General features: G+C 37.6%; 1 protein-coding gene across 5 annotated transcripts in view; it reads right to left on the bottom strand.

Moving 5' to 3' along the window:
- HACE1 (HECT domain and ankyrin repeat containing E3 ubiquitin protein ligase 1) overlaps nt 1–21,856 on the bottom strand; it is a 46,236-nt gene extending 24,380 nt beyond the window's left edge. Inside the window, exons 1-11 of one of the 5 annotated variants that reach the window (XR_002436679.1) lie at nt 21,605–21,856; nt 18,284–18,338; nt 17,033–17,122; nt 15,128–15,232; nt 13,839–13,914; nt 13,438–13,569; nt 12,538–12,620; nt 10,392–10,488; nt 7,382–7,483; nt 5,457–5,563; nt 1,371–1,617 (exon numbers count right to left, since the gene is read on the bottom strand). Coding sequence is in view for 4 of the 5 variants with exons in the window: in XM_021390966.1 (XP_021246641.1) it covers nt 1,371–1,617; nt 5,457–5,563; nt 7,382–7,483; nt 10,392–10,488; nt 12,538–12,620; nt 13,438–13,569; nt 13,839–13,914; nt 15,128–15,232; nt 17,033–17,122; nt 18,284–18,338; nt 21,605–21,680 (1,170 nt within the window). In the remaining variant the exon portion in view is untranslated. Of the gene's footprint in view, nt 1–1,370; nt 1,618–5,456; nt 5,564–7,381; nt 7,484–10,391; nt 10,489–12,537; nt 12,621–13,437; nt 13,570–13,838; nt 13,915–15,127; nt 15,233–16,964; nt 17,123–18,283; nt 18,339–21,604 lie in introns of those variants that run through there. The other 4 variants (XM_021390966.1, XM_021390967.1, XM_021390968.1 and 1 more) reach the window with 4 other exon arrangements.

Raw genomic sequence — 22,096 nt, 5'->3', positions numbered from 1 at the left:
CACTGAGAAACCCTCTACTAAGGAGGGTTCAAGTTTTAAAACTTCTAAAATAAACAAAAAAGTAACAATAATAAATTTTAAATCCTCATGAATGGTTTTGCTTTGTTAGCTCATGCAACGACAATATATATTCTTCTCTTTCATTAAAAAAACATTAAAATTGTTTTTACAGAACTTAGAATTATTGATATTTTCTAGAACAACTGTACCACTTGTGTAATATTAGTCTACTGCACAAGACTAATCTACAAACCAAATGGAGAAACAATTCCTCCAGCACATAAAATAGCATGGCCACACAGGGAAGTAACTTTGCTGAAATACAGCTTCCTTCACAAATTGTGATATTTTAATTTTATTTTTTACTTTCTTTTTTAGAGTGAGTTTTGAAATGATCTCCAGTTGAAAGAAAGTTCTATTATAGGCTATAAGCCAGAATAAAATGTAAAATTAAGCTATTCCTGAGAAAAAAAAAAAAGAAGAAAAAAGGTAACAATCTGTCCAGCCTTCTCACTGCAAGTATTTCTGTATTAACTGCGTTTAGTATCATAAACGTATCAGATCACCAAAAAAAAAATGCAGGAATTTCAAAATAGCCCATTTTTAGAACATTTGAAAGAAATGTGAGGACTAAGGAATATTCTCATCATTTAATCACTGGCATCTAAATTTGGTGATATGAACTGTGCCATTAAGATGGAAGGAGAAAGAAAAACAGAAAAGAAAAAAAAACTATCCTTCAGTTGTTATTCTTTAGGTGCTCTGAATAGCTTATCAGTTATACTCCCAGTGCAGATGGAGAGGCATGCAGGAAACTGAGACTGCTCTACAGAAAGTAAAGATACAATTGTTGGCAGGACTCCTCACAAACAAGTGTTAAAAAAACTTTAGAAATTCAACACCTAAATGAGAGCCTAAAGCACATTTTTGAAAGCAGCTATAAATCAAGAACCTTGCAAGGAAACTAGTAAGCTGTACATTTTAAAGCATGTAATAATAACATTCAAGAATAACTTGGGAAAAAATTCATGATCAGAGTGAAAACAATAAACAGATTAGAAATTGAATAAGAACTCCTAATGTTGAAGCAACATTAATATAATCTCTTTTATATTGCTTAATATTACATTTTGAGATGACTACATTCTTAAATAAAATATTAAAAATAAAACCAAAGTTTATCAAAACCAGTTGAGAACTAAATTTTTAACATCCAAAAAATAATACATCAAAATCAAACAAGAAATAAACATAAATAATAAGATGAAATGTGCATCAGTGTTTAAATGAATCCAGCGGAAAAAATGACTAAGGAAAAGGAAAGAGTCAGGCTTAACTTAAGAAGGGATAGGGACATCAACCAAACTTACTTCCTGTTCATGAGATGTCTGATTAATGAATGCATGCTTTGTGAAATTCATCTCTTTAACGTCTATCTTCCTAACAACATCATATACTTTTCTGACCTTGAACACCTGACTTCTTGGAGTTTTATTTCCATTGTAGCCCATGTCATTTCCATTACTGGGAGAGGATGGGCCAATGCGAAAGACATGGCAAAATATCCTCACGATCCTTAAGAGACTCTTCATTTGAGCTTCATAATTACTTGACAAGCTGGGGGAAAAAATGGAATATTTAAGTTTCTTCTCCTAGATGAAACGATGTAGTATATTAAGAAGTAAGCAATCTAACGTTAGGATCTGACACACAGGCTGAAAAAAATCCTTGTCTTTAAACCCTAATATATTTGAACTTTTATTTCCTGCACAGGTCACAGGTAAGAAATACAGCTTATTAAAGATTTCAATGTATGAAACAAACTGGGTTAACTAGTTGAAAGTATTTTTCATTCCAGAAGAGATCATATTCAGTGGTAAAACTGCAATGATTAATCAGATATAATGATAATCAGATATACTGCCACAGCTCATTCATAACCTAACTCCTGTCCTGAATGTCCATTAAATACCTTAATCTACTAAGGGGTCAGGATGATAAATGTCCCTGTTTTACTCAAGGAAACTAGTGACATAGAAAACATAGGAGTATCGAGTTTTTACTTATTTAGTATGTATAAGTTTTATGCCTTATTAATTGGCCAACACTGAAATCCGTAAGAATTCCTTCACCACAAACACAGTGTAGAATTGGAGACATTCATGAGCTCATGCACAAGCGAAATACTCTTATTCAAAATTTACTTTGTTGTTGTTGTTTTTTTTTTTTAAATCCCAAGTAGTAAGAATTCGTCAATCCTGAACACACACACACACACACACACACAAAAAAAAAACAGCAAGAAATTACAATTCCTTCTACTGAACTCTACACAGTTCTGAGAGCAGCCCTTCTGAAAAGGACTTGGTGGTGCTAGTGGATGAAAAGCTCCACATGAGCCAGCAATGTGCACTTGCAGCCTAGAAAGCCAGCTGTACCCTGGGCTGCATCATAAGAGGGGTGGCAGCAGGGCAAGGAAGGTGGATATACCCCCCGCTCTGCCCTTATGAGGCCCCATCTGGAGTAACGTGTCCAGGCCTGAGGCCCCAGCATCAGAAGGACGTGGACCTGTTGGAGTGAGTCCAGAGGAGGGCTACAAAGATGCTCAGAGGGCCGAAGCCCGTCTAATAAGAAGGGTGATATTCAGTCTGGAGAAGAGAAGGCTCCAGAAAGACCTCATTACAGCCTTCCAGTACTTCAAGGGGACCTACTAGAAAGATGGGGAGGGACTCTTTATTGGGGAGTGTACCAACAGTGCAAGGGCTAATGGCTTTAAACTAAAAGAGGGGGGATTTAGGTTAGATATTTGGGAGAAACTCTTTCCTCGTAGGGTGGTGAGGCACTGGAACAGTGTGCCCAGAGAAGCTGTGGATGTTCCACGCCTGTAAGTGTTCAGAGCCAGGTTGGATGGGACCGTGGGCAACTTGATCCAGTGGGAAATGCCCCTGCCCACAGCAGGAGGTTGGAACTAGATGCTCTTAAAGGCCCCTTCCAACCCAAACAATTCTATGATACACATGCATATTTATAAGGAGGTATATATTTAGTTTTATCCTTGAAGTACTTGCTTTCTAATTACAAGATCAACACACACCAGAAGACTGACACCCTTAGAGGATGCTGCATACCTCTGATGCAATTACTGATCTGCTAATTCACAGCTGGTTTCAATCTACCTAAACTCAAGCAACTAATTATACTTCTGAATAAAGCTCTTTCCTCGGTGCTCTGCAGGCAAATTTACTGAAGCAACTCAAACCTCAAAAAAAAAAAAACCACTGAAATATACACAATAGAATCATACATACAACATAGCATCCTTAAGTTTAAACAGCATTAAAAATTTTTAACATTAGTTACGCATAATATTGTTGAACAGTGCCTAGGACAACTGCAGCATCCCAGTACCTTTATCATGACTTTGCTGCCCTAGAGTACGGGTAACAGCAAGAGACTTATTGTTTACAGCATAACATTTTAATGACTGCCAGTGAGGTGTTAATAAAAAAAATACACCCGCACACCTACTTAAGGAAACTACTACACAACTGCTACAGAAAGCACAACTTTCTTGTCATTATTTTTCCTTAAACCGGGGAGGTTTTCAATAAATCTGGATAAGAAAGGAATACAATGGTAAACATGGCAAGAATGAGAAAGTTTAATTTTCAACTTGGTAGCATAAATTTCCTGACTAGTGGGCCTTAGTTATATTACCAGAAGTTCTGGTCACAGCTGAAAATTAGTATTTAGAAAATCTTTGCTTACAGACCAAAAGAATCTATGAATACAATACACTAATTCAAGAAGTTGGGCAAAAATAAACATCTGAATTCAGGTTTACCATCAGCAACTGTGTTTTCCTGAAAATTTCAGTTTAAATCTCTTGGTCTCCAGGAATAGGACTCACTTAGAAAAATCTTTAAGTGTTTTCAATAGTTTACTGACGCTTTTACTAACATATTTGTAAACATTTTGCTAAGCCCAATCTACACCAGCAAGACCAGATCATTACAGTGATTTCTTGGAAAGAGGAAATGGGCAATGGAGGGAAAGCTAATTTAACAAGATCACTGTGAGGCAGAAGGCACTTAAGGCAGAAGTCTGCATACAGAAGCTTGCTGTCACTCCAGACTACCTGCTAGAAACATTAGAAAAATTTACTTCAGATGATTCAGAACTAAACAATGAACAAACCCAACAGCAACGGTCTGCAGGCCCAGGAAACTAATACTCCAATGATATTGGTTCAGCCACACAAGAGTAACGCTGTCATAAGTTTAAATATGTGGATTGCATTTTCCATATAATTTGCTGGAAGGAAGAGAGAGAAGAAAGAAGCCCTAGCTCAGAGGTCTACATGCACCAAGTACTACCTTCAGCTTCATTATGTTAATGCTAAGAGCAACTGAGAAATACTTAGTTGAAGCACAAATTGAATGCGGTTTTTGAAATTAACATCTTGTAATAGAAAAATAATCCCATATCCCTTGTGACAATATACCAAAAAGAAGTGGGCCAGTAAGAGCCTGCAGGACACCCTCAGTACAGGCACCTCCAGAAATGCCTGCCCATACAACAGAATGCTTCTAATCTGTCTTCAGCCTGAGCTAGACAATCCACATTCGGTAACTACAGAAGCACATAGCAGCTCATATTCTGAGACATGTACAAGCTGTTTCTACAGTCTGTTTCTACAGCCATACTAAGAACATATTGCTCAATATAATGGAGCAATAACAGTAATAAATCAAATAGAAATGCAAAATCATCAGTTTAATTTACATTAAACACATTTGGAGTTCCAACACATTACAGATGAGGTGTTTTGCACAAACTGCCTGTAACAGATGCCACAAAAATTAGGAAAGCATATTACAAAAACACATTTGCCTATTTTACATGTTTCTTCAACTAACTGCTACTTGCACTGCTGAGATAACATGCTGTTTGATGCTATTTTTGCTTTGGTGCAGTACAGGTGTTTCATACATATACTAGTAACAATGGAAGACAACCAGAGCCAGCAGACATGATACAAGTGTCTGAAAAAAAAAAACAAAATTCTTCTCAGACACACAAGGAAAGCATGCAGAAAGTAAAGAAGAGTTGTGAGGAAAAAAAGTACAAAGGCTTAGAAGTAATAATGATGGCTGGCTAAAAAGCTTCCCTTTCTAAAGCTGATATAGCTGTGTTAAACTAACAAAAAAAAAAAAATCACTTCTCTGCAACTCAATCTTTCTCATCCTAGCAGCTACACAAGGAGGATACCGATTTTCTCTAATGAAATCCTTGTGAAGACAGTGATCTAAGCAGGTCCTGTTATACAGAATTAAATATGAGATGCATTTACTCCAGCATGGGCCCAACATCAGATGGTTTAGATTATTAAATCTATTAAGTGGCAACAACTACCTGGTAGCTTATCAACCAATCTATAACCCTTTCACACTTACCTAAGTAGTTTGTGACCATTAGTTGTAGCAACTTCAGCAAGACTTGTCAGGATTTTAAGATACTGGCTTTCACTCTGCTGAGACAAGTGTTCCAGAACTTGCCGCAACTGGTTTATTAAAACAAAAGAGATTGCATAGTGTGTCAGACCAAAGTTTAATTTAGAATATTATTACACAGTCTAGCTCTAATTTCTAGAAATGTTAATGTACAGGCCTCTGTTGTTGAACGTCTAACCCAACTTTAGTTAACGTTTTATTAACTCCTTTGTTGTACGCTTTTCTCTATCCTAGGCATCTTCTCACAGAGGAATTAACTCTTCAGTGACACCATTCATCATGCATTCCTACAATCTTCTCATGTACTTCACTTCTGTCACTCCCACTTCCAGAAAGTTCAGTAATCCTTCTCACAGAATTGCAGAAAGGTAAAATGAAAAGGAACCTCACAAAGGCAATCTAGTCCAATACTGTTCCCATGATAGGAGCTACTTACTGAACCTGCGATCCAAAACGATTTGTCCAATTTGCCTGGTTCATTTTCAAACACCTACATGTCTGGAGGCAGCTTGCACAAGTTCTTTTCTAATACTCCACTAACCTTAATTATGTGAAAGTTTTTCTCAGTGCTGAGTTGAATCACTAGCTACAAATCTCTAAACAAAACATTCATTATGTTTACTGTAAAAAATTATTGAGTGGTCTTCTACATATTTAAGATAGTCAGCAAGCCTCTTCCCATCCCAAACTTCTTTAGGCTACATAACTGTAATTCTTTCAATCTTTTTATAGCACACATTTCTTGTATTTATTATTTTCTTTAAATTCTTAGGAGTCTTCATCTTCCTCTAAACTTAGTTTCCAAAGCTGGATGCAATATTTCAACTAAGATAGCAAAAGAGAACTTGTGCAGCAGGACTGCTTTGTGTGACTTAAAGGAAACAGAAGTTCCTTCCTTCTTCCTCACTCTCACAAACTCAAAAGCATGATACCAATGTGTCAGCACAACTTGTAGCCTACAGCAAATGTCAGACACTTTTCTACAGAGCTGCTCCACAGGCAGCAGCTTTTATTTTGGCACTGATTGTTCCTACCTAAGCACAGGAGCACTGTACTTATTCCTAGTGAAATTCATTCTTTCACCTTGCAGCTTATCAATATTTTTTCCAGTTTGTCAAGAACACTTAAAACGTCAGTCTTGACTTCTAACTCTTCATGTCATCACTTTCAGACAATACAAACCGGTCATTATCCAAGTCTCTGGACAGAACAGTTCAGACTTGGTTGTAGAAAACCATATTTAAGATTTCGGTTTTTTTTTTTTTACAAGTATAACTATATTAATATACTAATATATATTTTACACGGAATTCCATTCAGATCTGACTTTTGCACACAATGCCATAATTGCTCAGATGAAATACCCATTTTCCTTGCTTATTGTCTTCACTTCTGCAATACATGATAGTGTGCTTTGTCACTTACCTTTTTGCACAGTCATTTTCGTTCCGTGGTTTTAATCCTTTAACATTCTCTTTTATTTGAAATTGTCTGCTCCATCTCCCCATGTTTCTAAAATACACTCTGAGAATTCTCATCTCTGTATCACTTTACTTTATAAAACTCCACCCTGTTTCAGAAATTTAAGCACTGTTTCTATAGAGACTTATGTCCTCAACCTTGTAGTGGAAGTAATGGGATTACAGAAAACAATAAAAACTTCCAAACTCTAGTAAACCAAGTTCAGTGAAGTAGCAACCAATACTTTACTAAAACTATTTCTCTTCTTAATCTTACAGTCTGCAAGATCATTTGCAGTTACTTTCAAGTAAACAATATATTAAAAAAAACTATTTAAGTTGGGAGAGAAGAAAAGTAACCCATACTAACACTCCCCGCTAGATCTACAGAACATAATACCATATTACCATGTTTTCCCGTAGATCTTCATTCTGAGTCATTTGAATTATTGTCTGGAAAAGTCGAGGATGGTACTGTATTAAGACTTCACAAGTCTCTCCATATCCACCCTAAAAAACAAGTTCAAAACAATTTCTAATTAAAAGAAGTACTCCAAATATAGGCATTAAGACCTACTTAGGATTACAAATATTTAAAGAAACACTGACTACAGAAATCCAGTCCTAAAATAAAGTCAATAATGCATCAAAGTTAGACATCACTAACTGCTTGGGAGAAGACAGAATCAAGTTCTTTCAGTATATTAGATCAAACATTTCCTATACTTTCTGGAATGCAGTGGATAAGTTCTCCTACCTGGAAAAGCAAAGTTAGATTACACTTAAACAACACTTTCCTAACAACTCATCAAAGAGATTAAATACAGTGCAATATTTAGCTTCTCTGCTGATAGATGATACCAATTCACCTACGTATATCCGGAATTTAATCCTTTAAAACAAATCTTTCTCCAAAGTTTCATAAGGTACGAGTCTGATTTGTTAAAGTAAAAAATAGGATAAACATACAAAAGGGTTATTTAGCTTCAAAATTAATACACATGTATGATTCCAGGTGTGTCCCAGATCAATGGTGTTAACCAACTTAACATTTTTCTCAAACAGTTTTGTTATTTGGAAAGAACAGAACTTGAATTTGTGGTTTATTTCTATCAAATCTTATTCAACACAGCTGCATTTTTAAAAAGACACCTAGCAGCTGAACAGATGTCACAAACTGGAAAGATGTAATTTGTTAAAAGCTGTAACTCCAAAGGATCCTTCTCTGTGCATGACAGTTTAGAACGCACTTCAGTGATAGAACATTCCTTAAACATATTCACTAAGTTGCTCCTGCTGCCAAGAACTTAAGTATTAAAATCGAAACCATTCTTAATCCTCAAGAATTAATGAATGTGATCTCTTTAAAAGCAAGGTTATACCACACTAGCAAGAAATACAAAGGTCTATAATCTCAGTCTTCCTAAAGCATGAATCTACTTTGAAAATCAAATCCATAATCAAAGAATAAAACTACTGACGTAAAAGGAAAGAAAATATTTTTGTTTCTCCTTTTTTACTCAGTATCACAAGCTTGTCTCAAACATGGTATTATCAAACCTACAAAACAGCCAACACCAGGTGTCACTACTCACAACTTAAGGAAAAAAAAAGTTTTGAAGCAGTGTTCATCCTACTTCCCTAAGGATTGTAGATCTGAAAACTGAAGCAGATATTTGAAACTCTAATCACAAAAAAAAAGAAATAAGAATAGTACCATTAAGTACATACTGCTACACTTTCTTACAGGTTTGTGGCTATAGGAAGCCTCAAAGTCATGTAGACAGTGTGGTTTTACAGTAATAGTACAACGATGCCACAGCGATGAAAATATCTACCTCTGAGCTTCACAGAAAAGACAGCACTGAGACAGTATAGTGAACTTCTGAGCAGTTTTCAGGCACATTCAATATACTTCATTTATTTTTGATGCCTTACATTGCTTTTAAAGGTTTGGATTACAGAAGGCAGGAGCAAGGGATCTACTCTAAAGCAACCCTCGCCACTATCTAGATATCTCTTTAGAAAAATATCAGTTTAAGATGAAATGCAACTGGATCTACTTCCCAAGTGTTCTGGATCACTTCCCGCTCATTAGAGATATAATTGCTTAAGTCACACTTTTGAGGATTTTCCCCTCCAGTTATTTACTCATTTTCCATTTCTTTCCTGCATAAGCCTTTCCAATGGTAATAGGATATCAGATATACCTGCAGTTGACTCACACATTGCACTCAAATACGAGATCTTACAGAACAGTTCAATGCCAAAATTCCTTAAGCCTTGAAAACAGACACAAATGTATAAAATACCACAATCAACATGCAGTTAATTTCCTTGCACATGACAGCATAACCAAGACTCTAAATAAATCCAAAGTCTTTACTTAAACGAAAGTGCATTATCTTTATTTTTCTAGAAGAATGTTTTTTAAGAAAAATCGCGCAAAACAGTAGAGCAGAGCTGAGGACTGGTTAGGATTTCTCCTGTCCAAAAAGAAACACTATAAATAACCTAACTTAAAACTTTTCACAGATAGCCTATGAAATAAGTTTTGCAGTGTTTAATATTCCAAAAACATCCCACAGTGCTGAAGGTCGCAGTCATTACCACATAGACATAGCTACTTCAAATGCAGGTCTTAAGCACAAGAGCAAAATTTGAAATTAAATTAATCTGTTATAGTACAGCAAAAAATGTTGACCTTAAAACTTAATCCCACCAAACTAATTACATTCACAATGGTGTCCACTAAGCGCAGTAAATTTTATTCCCCAGTTGATAGTTTTATAGTCTTCTGATTTCTGGCAAAGGGTTCAAAATCTTCCTTCCCTTCATTTATTTACACAGTATCCTCAACTTGATCCTACAGAAAATCACGTAAGTATTTGCAGATCAAGAAAAGACACACCAGCAAGTAGTATAAATAATATTTTATCAAACAAAATGTACAGCAGTTGAAAATACATAAGACTTTATAGCTTTGTTCTTTGTTCATCATCCAGATATGGCATTTAGAAAGCCTTTGAGGGTCAGCACAACTTCTGAGTGCCTTTACCTCTTATTTGTTAAGAGTTGAGCACACAAAAACCTAAACAGAGTCTATTACCATTAGACAAAGATTCTAAACTTTCTAGTCAAATGGATTTCTGCAAACTCATGCTTCTTGTGAGCTCCTATCTTGCAAAGATGTTAACGAGATCCCCACTACAAACTTTTCAATAGGGTACAAACTGGAAATTTGCAAAAAAAACCCTGCAATTTCATTTAAAATATATATAGATATATGGATGTTTTGCCAAAGAACTACCATCTTTCTTTGGCCTAAAAATTAAAAAGATAACACTGATCAATTTATATTGTTAGCAACTGACAGTTCTTAGAAAAAAAAAAAAAGGAAGAGTATTGGTAACAATACCTGTACACAGAGATCTAGTGGAGTAATGCCGTTTTTGTCCGGTAAATATTTGGCTCCTCTCATCAAAAGAATTTGTGCTGTGTCTCTCTGACCATGGCTATCCAAAAGAAGAAAAAGAGTTAACACAGCAGTTATGCTTTATTATGAGTTGAGTTTTATTACACCTAACAAACACAGTCAACAAAAAATTAGGGGGAAACTGATAGCTACATAATAAGAAACAAAGAAGAAACATATGACAGAAGATAATGCGACACTCCCGCGCCCCACCACTACCCTTCCAAGCCACTGCTTAGAAGCCCAGTGGAAGATTAGATATGGCCCATTTATGCAACCAGAGTCATTCTCATCATTCAGAAATGAACCAACCTTGCCTAGCCTAATAAGTATCTATGAGCTGCATTTCCTGCACACTGGAAAATTTCACAGAAAAAGTTTTCTTTGCTAAATTAGTTCTTCGCTCACTCCTAATAGATTTAGGGAAAAAAAAAAAACCTAATTACTGAACTAATATATTATCTAGCTGCGACAAAACTCTCTTTTCCCTGAAGAAAATGAAAAATTAAGTACCAGTGATTACATGTTGACTCAGTTAAAAACACACTGGAAGCCTCGTTGACTGTTGCCTTCAAGAATATTTAGTGCATATACTGACAAAAATGTAATACAGAAGTATTTAGTGACTATAAGCAACTAAGGCTACAGATACACGTTTTTCCAATGAAGTTTCAAGTCACCACTAGTGATCTCAATAGTCTCCAGCTGAGTTCACCTCCTCCATGTCTTTGCAGACCAGAAAACCAGTGGGTTAAACTAATGTACCAGACTTCACCCTAATACAAACATGCAGTCAGCTACCAGATCTCAAATAGGAGCTAAGACTGCCCTATGTAGCACCTCTTCACTGTAAGTCTCCACATCTTGAAAAACAGGGATATCAGAGTCAGACTTCAAGCACTCATACCCTTTCTCCAGCCACTACCAGCCACTGCTACCGCATTCTGTTCACCCTGTCCTCAGTGAACTTCCTCCTTGGCTGGTAGCACCATCAGTTGGCACTTCTGACTATGAGACATGTTTACTTCCACAATGCTCTCTGTCCACTCTACCCTTCCAGCTACTCCAATTGTTTGTTTCTAAAAGAATATCACAAGGCATTCTCTTCCCATGGAAAAGCTCCAAGCTGATACAAAATTGGTAACATCTTTTAAAGTGAGTGCCAAAAGCTAGCAGCTATTTATTCTCTACTTCCCTCCTCATCAATTGCCAAGAGACAGCACACACTAACCCCAAAGCTCCAGAAACTAAGATTGCCACAATCTAACTCTTAGCAGGCCACCACTTCTCCTTTTGTTTTTATTAACGTTTAATCATAAGTAAACTATTTAACCTATAGCCACAGCCTAGGGATTATAGAATTTCAAACATAATAATAGCAAAAATGGTCCAATTAAAACAAGAACTCATTTATCATACAGTTTTGAAATAAAGCTGAACAGCGTACACTATAACACCATAACACACATTAACAAATAGTCAAAGCTGCCGTATAAAACTTGTACTTTTACAAAGTTATTAACGTAGCTATCATTAGCTAATTATTCCTATGCCTCACCATGTGGGGTCTTCCCACATTAGGAAAAAAAAAAAATTTAGATGATATCTTGAAAATAGCACAAAAGTGATCTGCCTGGCAGACTTGTATTTACAAATGTCCTGGGGAGGTTATCAGTGCTTAGCCATCCACAAGAGCTTAATGCACAGAATACTGACTCAGTACAAATAGCTACTTGAATTATTACCATAAAACACACAGGCTTTAAATAGTCAAAGGAAAGAGAAAAATATTCGTAAAAATAACCTAAGTTGATAGATCTCTCCTTTTTCAGAACAAAGTTCATAAGTCATTGATTTATGCTGTAACATGCACAGTATATGTTTAATATGTCTGCTACAATGAGGTATATAAGCCTGAAGAACTAAAGTAAACATTTAGATAAAGCACCAAACTACATTTAAACATGAGGAAAGACTAAATTTAAGTCAGCTTTTATGTTTGCTAATTTTTGTCCCTTCTCAAGCGTGTTATTGATGAGGAAAAAAAAAAGTACTTTTAGCACACTATTTTAACCATAAGAATATATACCTGCAAGCAAAATAGAGTGGAGTTGCTCCTGACACATTGGGCCTGTTGATATCTGCACCACTGTCCAGCAGACACTGTACTGTCTGTAAAAGAAAAAAAACACCAACATTAGAGAGACAGCAGTGGAGAAATCTAATGGCTTAGATGCAGTTCAAGTACAAACAGCTTCTAGACTTGTACTCTAAGAGTATACGTTCAGCCCTAATGCAAGACCATGCCTAAAATTACATTCACATAGATCAATAAATGAATCATAGAATGGCCTGGGTTGAAAATGACCTCAAAGATCATCAAGTTTCAACCCCCCTGCTGAGTGCAGGGTCACCAACCACTAGACCAGGCTGCCCAGAGCCACGTCCAGCCTGGCCTTGAATACCTCCAGGGACGGGGCATCCACAACCTCCCTGGGCAACCTGTTCCAGTGCGTCACCACCCTCTGAGTGAGGAGTCTGTGAATAAAGAGTCTGTGGATTTGTTTACTCCTAATTTTAAATATTTACCTGATCCAACTCTGTGCACAAGTTTTATTCAGCATAAATTAAGACCATCTTGGAAGTCAAAAGTTTATAATAGTTGTTAGCTGGTACAATTGTGAATCGTTCCAAGTAACAAGGAAGAACACTTTTCTTGTTTTAACCTTACATCAAAACAAGCTGTCAACAAGGCAATAACACTATAGAACATCTGAGTATATAGAGTAAGTCACTTGAAGTCTCGTAAATAGCAACACCAATTATCTCTATAAGAAGGGTATGCAGTCAATATTAAGACAAGCAATGGAGTTCTTCACATTTCACCATCATCACATGCATGACTAGCCTGAAGTTTAAAAAAAATAACGTGCAACAACACTTACGGATTACCCAATTCTTTGAGCCTGTAATTAGTTTAAAAACTTACTGTCTTGTGTCCATTTTGACAAGCCACATGAAGGGCTGTCTGTCCCATTGCATCTTCAACATCCACATTACTGACATGCTGCACAAGATCATGAAGCAATTCTGTTCGTCCATTGACGGCCAACCAATGAATCTACGTACAAAACAACAATACACTTCCTTAAGCAACGAAGCAAATATTTCATAAATAAGATTTTAAATCTGACTGCATAATTGACAACATTTTCACAGGGGAAGTTTTGAATATCATAAACGTAAATATATCAATTAATCTTTGCTTCTTAAGAGCACTGGACGCAGCAGTTTTCTCTAGTTACAAGTAAGATGGCAGAAGCTTAAGAAATCAGGACCTTCAAATTCTGCATTCATTTTAAGATCACCATGAGAATTAACAGCACTTACTGCAGTCAAGCCTTCATTATTACAAATGTTGACATCTGCACTGTATTCCAGCAGCTTGCTCATGCATTTTTTCTGGCTAAAAACAAAATACATTAAAAGTGAGCTGTGCAAAATCATCATCTTAAGCTCCACTCACTCTAATTCACCATTTAAAAAACAATGGTAGATAATTTTGCTTTACAAAGGCTATGGTATTGAGCATCTGAAAGAGAGAAATAATCATTTAGAACAAGAGATTCACATAGTAAGTGTGACATGACAACAAGAGACAAGAAACAACTGCGTAGCTGAATGTTTTTGTTGGAAGCATACAAATAGCTCAACTATCATTCTAACAGCTTCCATTCAGCATGAATTACATTCTCAAGACAAGATACTGGAGCTAATGGAAATCCATAAAGCTAGTCATCATCTGTACACTTCAGTGAACATATTTATAGTAAACCATTTTAAATCATTATTTAATGAGACACTCATTGTAACACTACATACATTTTTGGCAAGTACAAAAAAGCCTTAATGAAAGTAGGAGTGTTATTCCTCCTTCATGTTTTGTTGGTCTTTCACTGCTTGCTAATATTCTAAGTGCTTTACCCATAGGAGTTTATTCTCAGTTCTTTTCATTTACTACTTCTTGCACCTTCTCTCACGTTTCCTTTCACATAACTGTCTCTTGTGTGCACTTCCTCATTTCATTATGGTGCCGCCTGGTTGCTTCTCTCTTCCTTCTCCTACAGATACTCCTCCCCCATACTAAACACACTCCTTCTCACTTAAACAAACAGCTTGATACAGTTCAGTTACTACTAACACACAGATGCTCTAGAAATAAAAAAGAAACTATTACCATAATCAGCTGTGTGTTTTCACCTAACACAAATTGAGAAATAAGATAATAAAAGATCAAAAAATATTTTAAAAGGTTGGTAATTTTGACAAGTTTTACTGAAAAAGAGCATCATGAGCTACCTAACACAAACTCTCAGAAATGTCAGTAACAACTGAAAAGAGAAAGCCATCACTAGCATCAGAGTTGGAACTGCTTCATCCTAAGCACTGCAAAACTTTACCTTCAAAATACCAATTACGCAATTGGGAGACACAGCTTATTCAGGATAAAGTTATTTTTTCACAAGAAAGGAGAAAACAATCTCTCAAAAGCCAAAATCAGATCCGACATTTTCTCAAAAAACAACTAGAAGTATAACAGTAAAGGCATGTTCTAACATTATGGCATCTAAACTGCATTATGCACAACACCTTTTTAAGTTTAGAAGCATTCTTCTTACCCATTCCTTGCTGCTAAATGGAGAGGTGTACATCCTGAGATGTCCTGATAGTTTGGATTTGCTCCTTTTTTTAATAACAGAACAAGGCATTCAACCGATCCGCAGCTAAGAATAAGACAAGGGAAAAACTGTAACAAGGATATTTACAAACCAAATTTACACTGACATAAGAACAACAGCAGTACTACGTGCAAGTTGCAATTAACACAAACTCCTAAAACTAAATAGCTTTTACATCTTGATATCTCAAGTCACATACAGCTAAAAGGAAAAACACTTAAATATGATGAGAAATGACTGATCATAACTTGTACTAATGAATAGATCCTAGGCTTGCATGTGATTTCAGTGACTTTAAAACCCAACAGTGAATCTTTAAGACCACCAATTGTTTAAAATGTAAACCATCTAGAATGTGCTTTTCCCGTCAATGTTTTGTTTATTATTTCCTTTCACCTCATCTTCCATCTATTCGCAGGACTGAATTTTTCATAATTCCTGTATGATTCTTTTCTTTATACTTCAGTGCCTGGAAGTTACATCTAGAAGTTTTAATAACAGAAAAAAATCTAAAATACTAGAAAAATGGTAGAACTTGTGCAAACACTTTTTTGCTATTTGGTTTGAGTCTGTAAATCCTCTTTACTTTTCATAATAGAGCAGCTCCTTAGGATAATCAATGTCACAAAGAAACTTAGTAATATATATTTATTTTACTTCTGAACTCTCCAGAAAGCACTGATTTGAAGGAAAAACATACAGAATTTTTGTATTCATCCTGACCAGTTTATCTATTATTACTGGTGTCCTCAGTGACAGAACAACTACACAACAACCCAAAGAAACTGAAGCTTAACTGTTCAACAATTAAGCTGCAAAAATGGCATCTTGATGACCTCTTAACGATCCAACAAATAGCCAAGATAAAAGAGAATACACAGACACCGTAACATAATTTCTTGCGTACTGCAATAAAAAAATCTAGCACTTCAAAGAAATGCAAAAATTTGCTTGCATTTTTGTTAAGTACTTCCTTAGATAAACTTCATATTAAGAAGCATATAATCCAGACATGTAATGCTCAGGTAACATACTACTTAAACCATCTACTTAGAAAGCTGAAACTTCTACCTTTTTTGTGCCCAAATATCTGCTGTTTACATGTAGTTATCTATATGCATCTGGTACTTATGTGTGGTACCGCTACTTTTTTTTGTTTCTGGTTCAAATGTAAGAACTTCTGAGATGTAAGATGGGACCCAAATAGAGTGCATTCTTCTATTAATTTAAAGTTTAGTTTCCTAAAAGGCTGTTGTAAAAACCTGCTGGTTCATTTGTCTTAAGGACATTAACCTGATTGTTTTTTGGCAATGGAGATCTATCCCACATAAGAGCAACATAAATAAGAAATCTAGGTCACACATCTGAAATTTGCATGCAAGTTTTTTATGCAGGACATATATTTATTATTTAAAAATATATTAGACCTCTTCTGTTATGATCATGAAGAAACTCGAACAGCGGCCACCCAAATGATTTTCATTGTTTCAAAATACTTCAAAAAGCAAGCAGCACCTACACACCACATGCGGATGCGCCTCTGAATCCAGAGGCAAGGGCAGCTCAGCTGTTAAGGAAATACATAATAGCTACATTTCCTCCCTGAGAGGAAAAAAAGTATCCACCAAGATACTAGAATTCTCCAGAATTTGGAAAGCCATTTGATATCACATATAACACCTGACTCTCAATAGGGAGAGAGGCACATTGATTAAAAAAAAATACAAAAGAAGTGCAAAAACAAACGTTACTGATACTACAGAGTTTTCCAGCTTACATTGATGCCTTAGATTTGTGGTATTATTTTCATTGTTAACTTCTGGACTGGACTCAAATAAGTCTTACTTTGCTGCAATATGAAGCAAACTTCTCTTCACACGTCCAAACGCATAATTCACATCAAATTTTGAATTTGATAGCAGCTCTGAGACAGACCTTCAAACAGAAATACCAGATGTGAATAAAAAATAGCTCACAATATCCAAGTATATACCATAACTTGTAGACAAGTACTCTACTTCTTACTTGATCACAGCTTTTTTCCTACAACCAACTTCTGACCAAGAGTTCCAACAGTACTCATGCATCTGTATATTAACAACTACTTTCACTCTTTCACTTCCAACTTATACGTAAAAAGGAACTGCGACAATGGGCATCTGTTTCAAATGTGCACTACTTGGCATTAGACCAGATGGCCAAATGACATTTTTACAGACAGAAAACAAGTATATCACCAGCTTATGTTTGAAAAAATACACTCTCATTTTCCTCATCTGGAATAGGATGCCTATGTTGAGATATCTACCAGCTTTCCTAAATATAAATGAAGTTCAGGGGGAAGACTGGTACATGAGACTATTAGGTAAGAAGACACATTATATGATAATAAGACAAATTTAAATACAACCCTTCAAGTTCTAATGAACTGATTAAGATAAAATATCTCAAACTAGGTCAGATTACAAGTGAACTGGTCATTTCAACTTCCCATAATGAGCTAATCACATAATGTAAAACATCTTGTTGATACTCTGCAAATATTACGTATAACAAATGTTTATCCTGATTAGATAAGCAATTTCTATTTTCAGCAGGAGGTACTACCTGCTTGCCTACAGAACTTATTGGAAGGCAGCACCACTCTGTTGGGACTGTACAGCTCACAGGTCCCAAACACACTGAGGACAACTGAGTAAGAGAAACAGCTGCTTATCTTAGGAATCCCAGAAGCGTCAATCTCATTGTCCAACATTTATTCCATGTTTTTCTGGACACATCTACATAAGACTAACAAACAGCTTTTATGTCACCAAGAAATACGCTCTTGGAGCTACAACCCAGTTACAAAACAATGTTTTTCTTACTCTAGGGCAAATTCCTCTCTGTGCATCTAGAGAATGATGCAATTTCACTCCGAAGTATAAAATAAAACAGATTTCTCAGGCAGTCACAGTCAGCTATTAACTTCAGGTATAGAAGATACCTCAGTTCAGGGCTAGAACTACTGAGAGTGCTCCAGCAGCCGTAGCCACAGCAAACATGCTGCTTTCTGTGACCTTAAAATAAAAATATGGAATGTAAAGAAGCTCTCACCGATGCTGGTCAGCCATCACCATTGGCATTAGCGTATAAACAGCAGTTTCATTATCTGTAAAGAAATTAAGTGATTCAATTATCATAAAGAAATATTTTAGGTAAAATAAGTTCATCTAGCAGCAATTATTCACCTTTTGAAGTGCCCACTGCTCAACAGAGGACTCTTATTACATAGCTTATAGGTACCCCGGTATTGTAAAGAAAGATCCACCGCACTCAGAAAGAAGAGGTAATGAACATGACTGTAGTATGCAAAACTTCAACATAGCATTTTTCTCTCTTTCCATCAATTTGTTTTTAAATGATAACTCTGCTACATCAAAGCATTTAAGAAATGTGCATTAAGCAAAAAAGTAAAAAAAAAATCTTAAAAAGACAGAAGTTTCCCATGTTCTAAGGTGACATCTACAGTCCTCACACCTATGAGTTTGTGAAAGTGAAAGTTACACCACAACCATTTCTTTTTGTCTCTTGACTTGAAAACTTGAATACAATACACTTTATTTGTAATGCTTCATATTCCGTATCTGACTGCAATGAAAAAAGGCTGCAACACAAAGATACACATAGATGATGAAAACAGACTGATATGCAATGATAGTCTGTGTCAGTATTACCACTTCACATATCAGTATAACGTGTGTAGACACACCTGTCTGATCATTTACTGACTCCCCGGAGTGAAGTATTATTTTAAAAAGGAATTAATTTGACAAAACTTTAAAACAGCTTTAATCATAGAATCATAGAATGAGCTAGGTTGGAAAAGACCTACAAGATCACCTAGTCCAACCATCCACCTACCACCAATAACCCCACTAAACCATGTCTCTCAACGCTATATCTAAACGTTTCTTGAACACCTCCAGGGACGGTGACTCCACCACCTCCCTGGGCAGCCCATTCCAGTGCCTGACCACTCTTTCAGAAAAGTAGTATTTCCTAATGTCCAGCCTAAATCTCCCCTGGCGCAACTTGAAGCCATTCCCCCTCGTCCTGTCACCAGTTACAAGAGAGAAGAGGCTGACCCCCAGCTCACTACAACCTACCTTCAGGTAGTTATAGAGAGCGATAATGTATAAAAACAGCCCTGAGGGAACAGCTGTTGAAAAAAATAAATAAATAAATGCTAAAAAAAAATTTTTAAGTTATTAATTGTAGAAAAGATCAGAGTTTTTGAGTCTGTCCATGATTATCTCACAAATGACAAAATGAAAAAGAAATAAAGAAAACCTCTTGCTTGAGCTCTGTTCCAATGGTCTTCTGACAGGAAAATAAAGGTCTCTGCTTAAAAAACAACAACAGAATGCGAGAGCATCAAATAAACCTGAGCAGTAGTTAAATATGAGTGTAGCCAGGCCACAAAAGGAGTTTATGACATAGTTACCAGCCTGAGCCCTTTCCTATTCCATTAACAGGATGAACACGGTGCAACACACACAGATTTTACCAGAATTTTTCTGTACAGAGCTAGTTAACCAAGGAGCTTTTCTGCCTTATTTTTTGTAAATATTATCCCTATTCATAAACAAGCTCCTATTGACTCAAAGTAAAAGATACATAACACAAGAGAGAAAAGCATTATATGCCTCATAAACTTACAGACCTTGTTATCTAACTTGCTTCCATTTCAAGTCACAAATAATAAGGGCCTAAAAGTTGCAGCTTCAGGCTGCAAGGCCTGGCTTTCAGGCACTGAGCCTTTAGAGTAGAATCCAGATACTTGCATTGAGCTCTTACGTGCCCAGAAAACACCTACTGACGTGTGATTAAAAAAAAACACAAATATTTTTGTGTTGGCAAAGTCAGCTCATCATATTCACTGCCACTAGACCTACAAGGTAATGCTTGCTTAAAAAAATTAAAAAAAAAAATTACTTAAAATTCATCATCCAAAATCCTGCTCTGACAAGACGCACATATTATTTTATGTCCTAACAGGCTTGAATTTAGCAGAGATCACCATCACATCTGCAAGTTTCCTGAACAATGCTAGACCCACTGCCATAGGGACAGTAATCTTGTGATGGTGTGCTCCCCCCACTCCTTCTTTCCTTCCTATGAGTACTACAACTCTTAGTTTAAGGACAGAGATCAGAGGTGAATCTTTCCAATTAAAGCTATTCATGGCACAAAAGAAGCCATCAAACCACATGTCATACCGGACTGGGAGTGGCATATTCTAAACTAAGCCTGTCAGTACATGTTTGGAGCAAAGCACTAAAACCCAAACTGCTTACACAAGAATTGCTCCACAAGACATGTTTGAGCAGGCCAACATATGGCCAGGTCCAGAAAGACGACATACGATGTATCAGTGGCAGGTGGTCATTGAACAGTGGTTGCCTTGGAGCATAATTCACAATGTAACCTGCGGAAGGACTAGAGGTAACAGCCTCAAGTCGCACCAGGGGAGATTCAAGCTGGATGTTAGGAAAAACTCCAAATGAACGGTTAGGCACTGGAACAGGCTGGCCAAGGAGGTGGTGGAGTCACTGTCCTTGGAGGTGTTCAAGAAATGTTTACATGTTGCACTGAGGGACATGGTTCAGTGGGAAATAATGGTGATTGGTGGACAGTTGGACAAGATGATCTTGGAGATCTTTTCCAACCTTGGTGACTTCTATGATACTGTCATGATCAGTTGGCTGAACTGTTACTACATCATTCCCATAAGTTTAACCTTACATTGGCAGTACTACATCAATTCTTGCTGCCACTATTCAAGAGCTTGTGAGAAGCAGCAAAGCCCTTCTGAAGCATCTGTCCCGCTGGGACATTCATCAGCAACCACACCGAAGCACTGAAGCCATCTGTGGGGGACAAGGAGCTGGGAGCAGGGGAAGGCCTCACATAACAGCCAGGAAGTCCAAACAGGGAAAGCACGAAGAAAACAGAGCTATTCCAGAGAGCTGGCAGCCGTACAGTCAGGCTCAGCTGTAAAAACAACTCCGTGAAGGAAGCGCAGTGACAGCGCATGACTCACGGGAGCAGAACCCTTAGGTTTCCCGCAGCTGCTCCCGGGGCAGCCCTCCCGGCAGCGGGACGCCGGCACACGCAGACGGAGGCCACAGACCTGGCAGCTGGCGGGACAGGCGGCAGGGACGCGGCACTGCCCAACAGGCAGACGGACACTGCTGGACACCGGGGAAAGGAAGAGGATGAAGAAAAACAAGAAGTGCCCGGAGCGGGGAGGGGAGCCGGCTCCCGTTCCCCGAGTCGCTTCCCCAGGCGGCCCCGGGTCGGGCTGCAGGAGCCGCGCAACCTCCCTAACCCCGGGCTCCATCCCAGCGACCGCGGCCGCCCCTCAGCTCCTACCGTCTGGCAGCTCCACGGTGCGGGCGCGGCGCAGGGACCTGGTGAGACGGTTGAGCTGCTCCATGGCTCTCTCCATCCTCGGGGCAGCCCGCCCGACAGCCGCTGACAACCCTCGCACCGGACCCCTCAGCCCATGGCGGCGCCACCGGCACCGAGGCTACCCGGGCCGCCGCCAGCACCCGGCGCTCTGCGCATGAGCGGCGGCAGTTGGCAATGCGCATGCACGGAGCAGCGGCCGGAAGTGAGATGGGCGTGGAGATGGGGTGGGGATGTTGTGCTGTCGGGGGGTTGGGTAGTCTCCGTCCCGCGGAACAGGTTGTGTGTGGGTGCCTGAGCGTCCACGTGGAAACAACTGCCAGCATGAGTCTATCACTAACAGATGGTGTCCATTTAATTGTTGTTGTTTATTATTTTATTCCTGGCAGGATGATACCTGCTGCCAATTAGCAAGAATTATTACATGTTATGCATTTTGTCCTTCATAATACTTCA

Source organism: Numida meleagris, chromosome 3 (genome assembly GCF_002078875.1).
Source record: "Numida meleagris isolate 19003 breed g44 Domestic line chromosome 3, NumMel1.0, whole genome shotgun sequence".
Taxonomy (NCBI): Eukaryota; Metazoa; Chordata; class Aves; order Galliformes; family Numididae; genus Numida; species Numida meleagris.
This window is presented reverse-complemented; position numbering and strand designations above follow the sequence as displayed.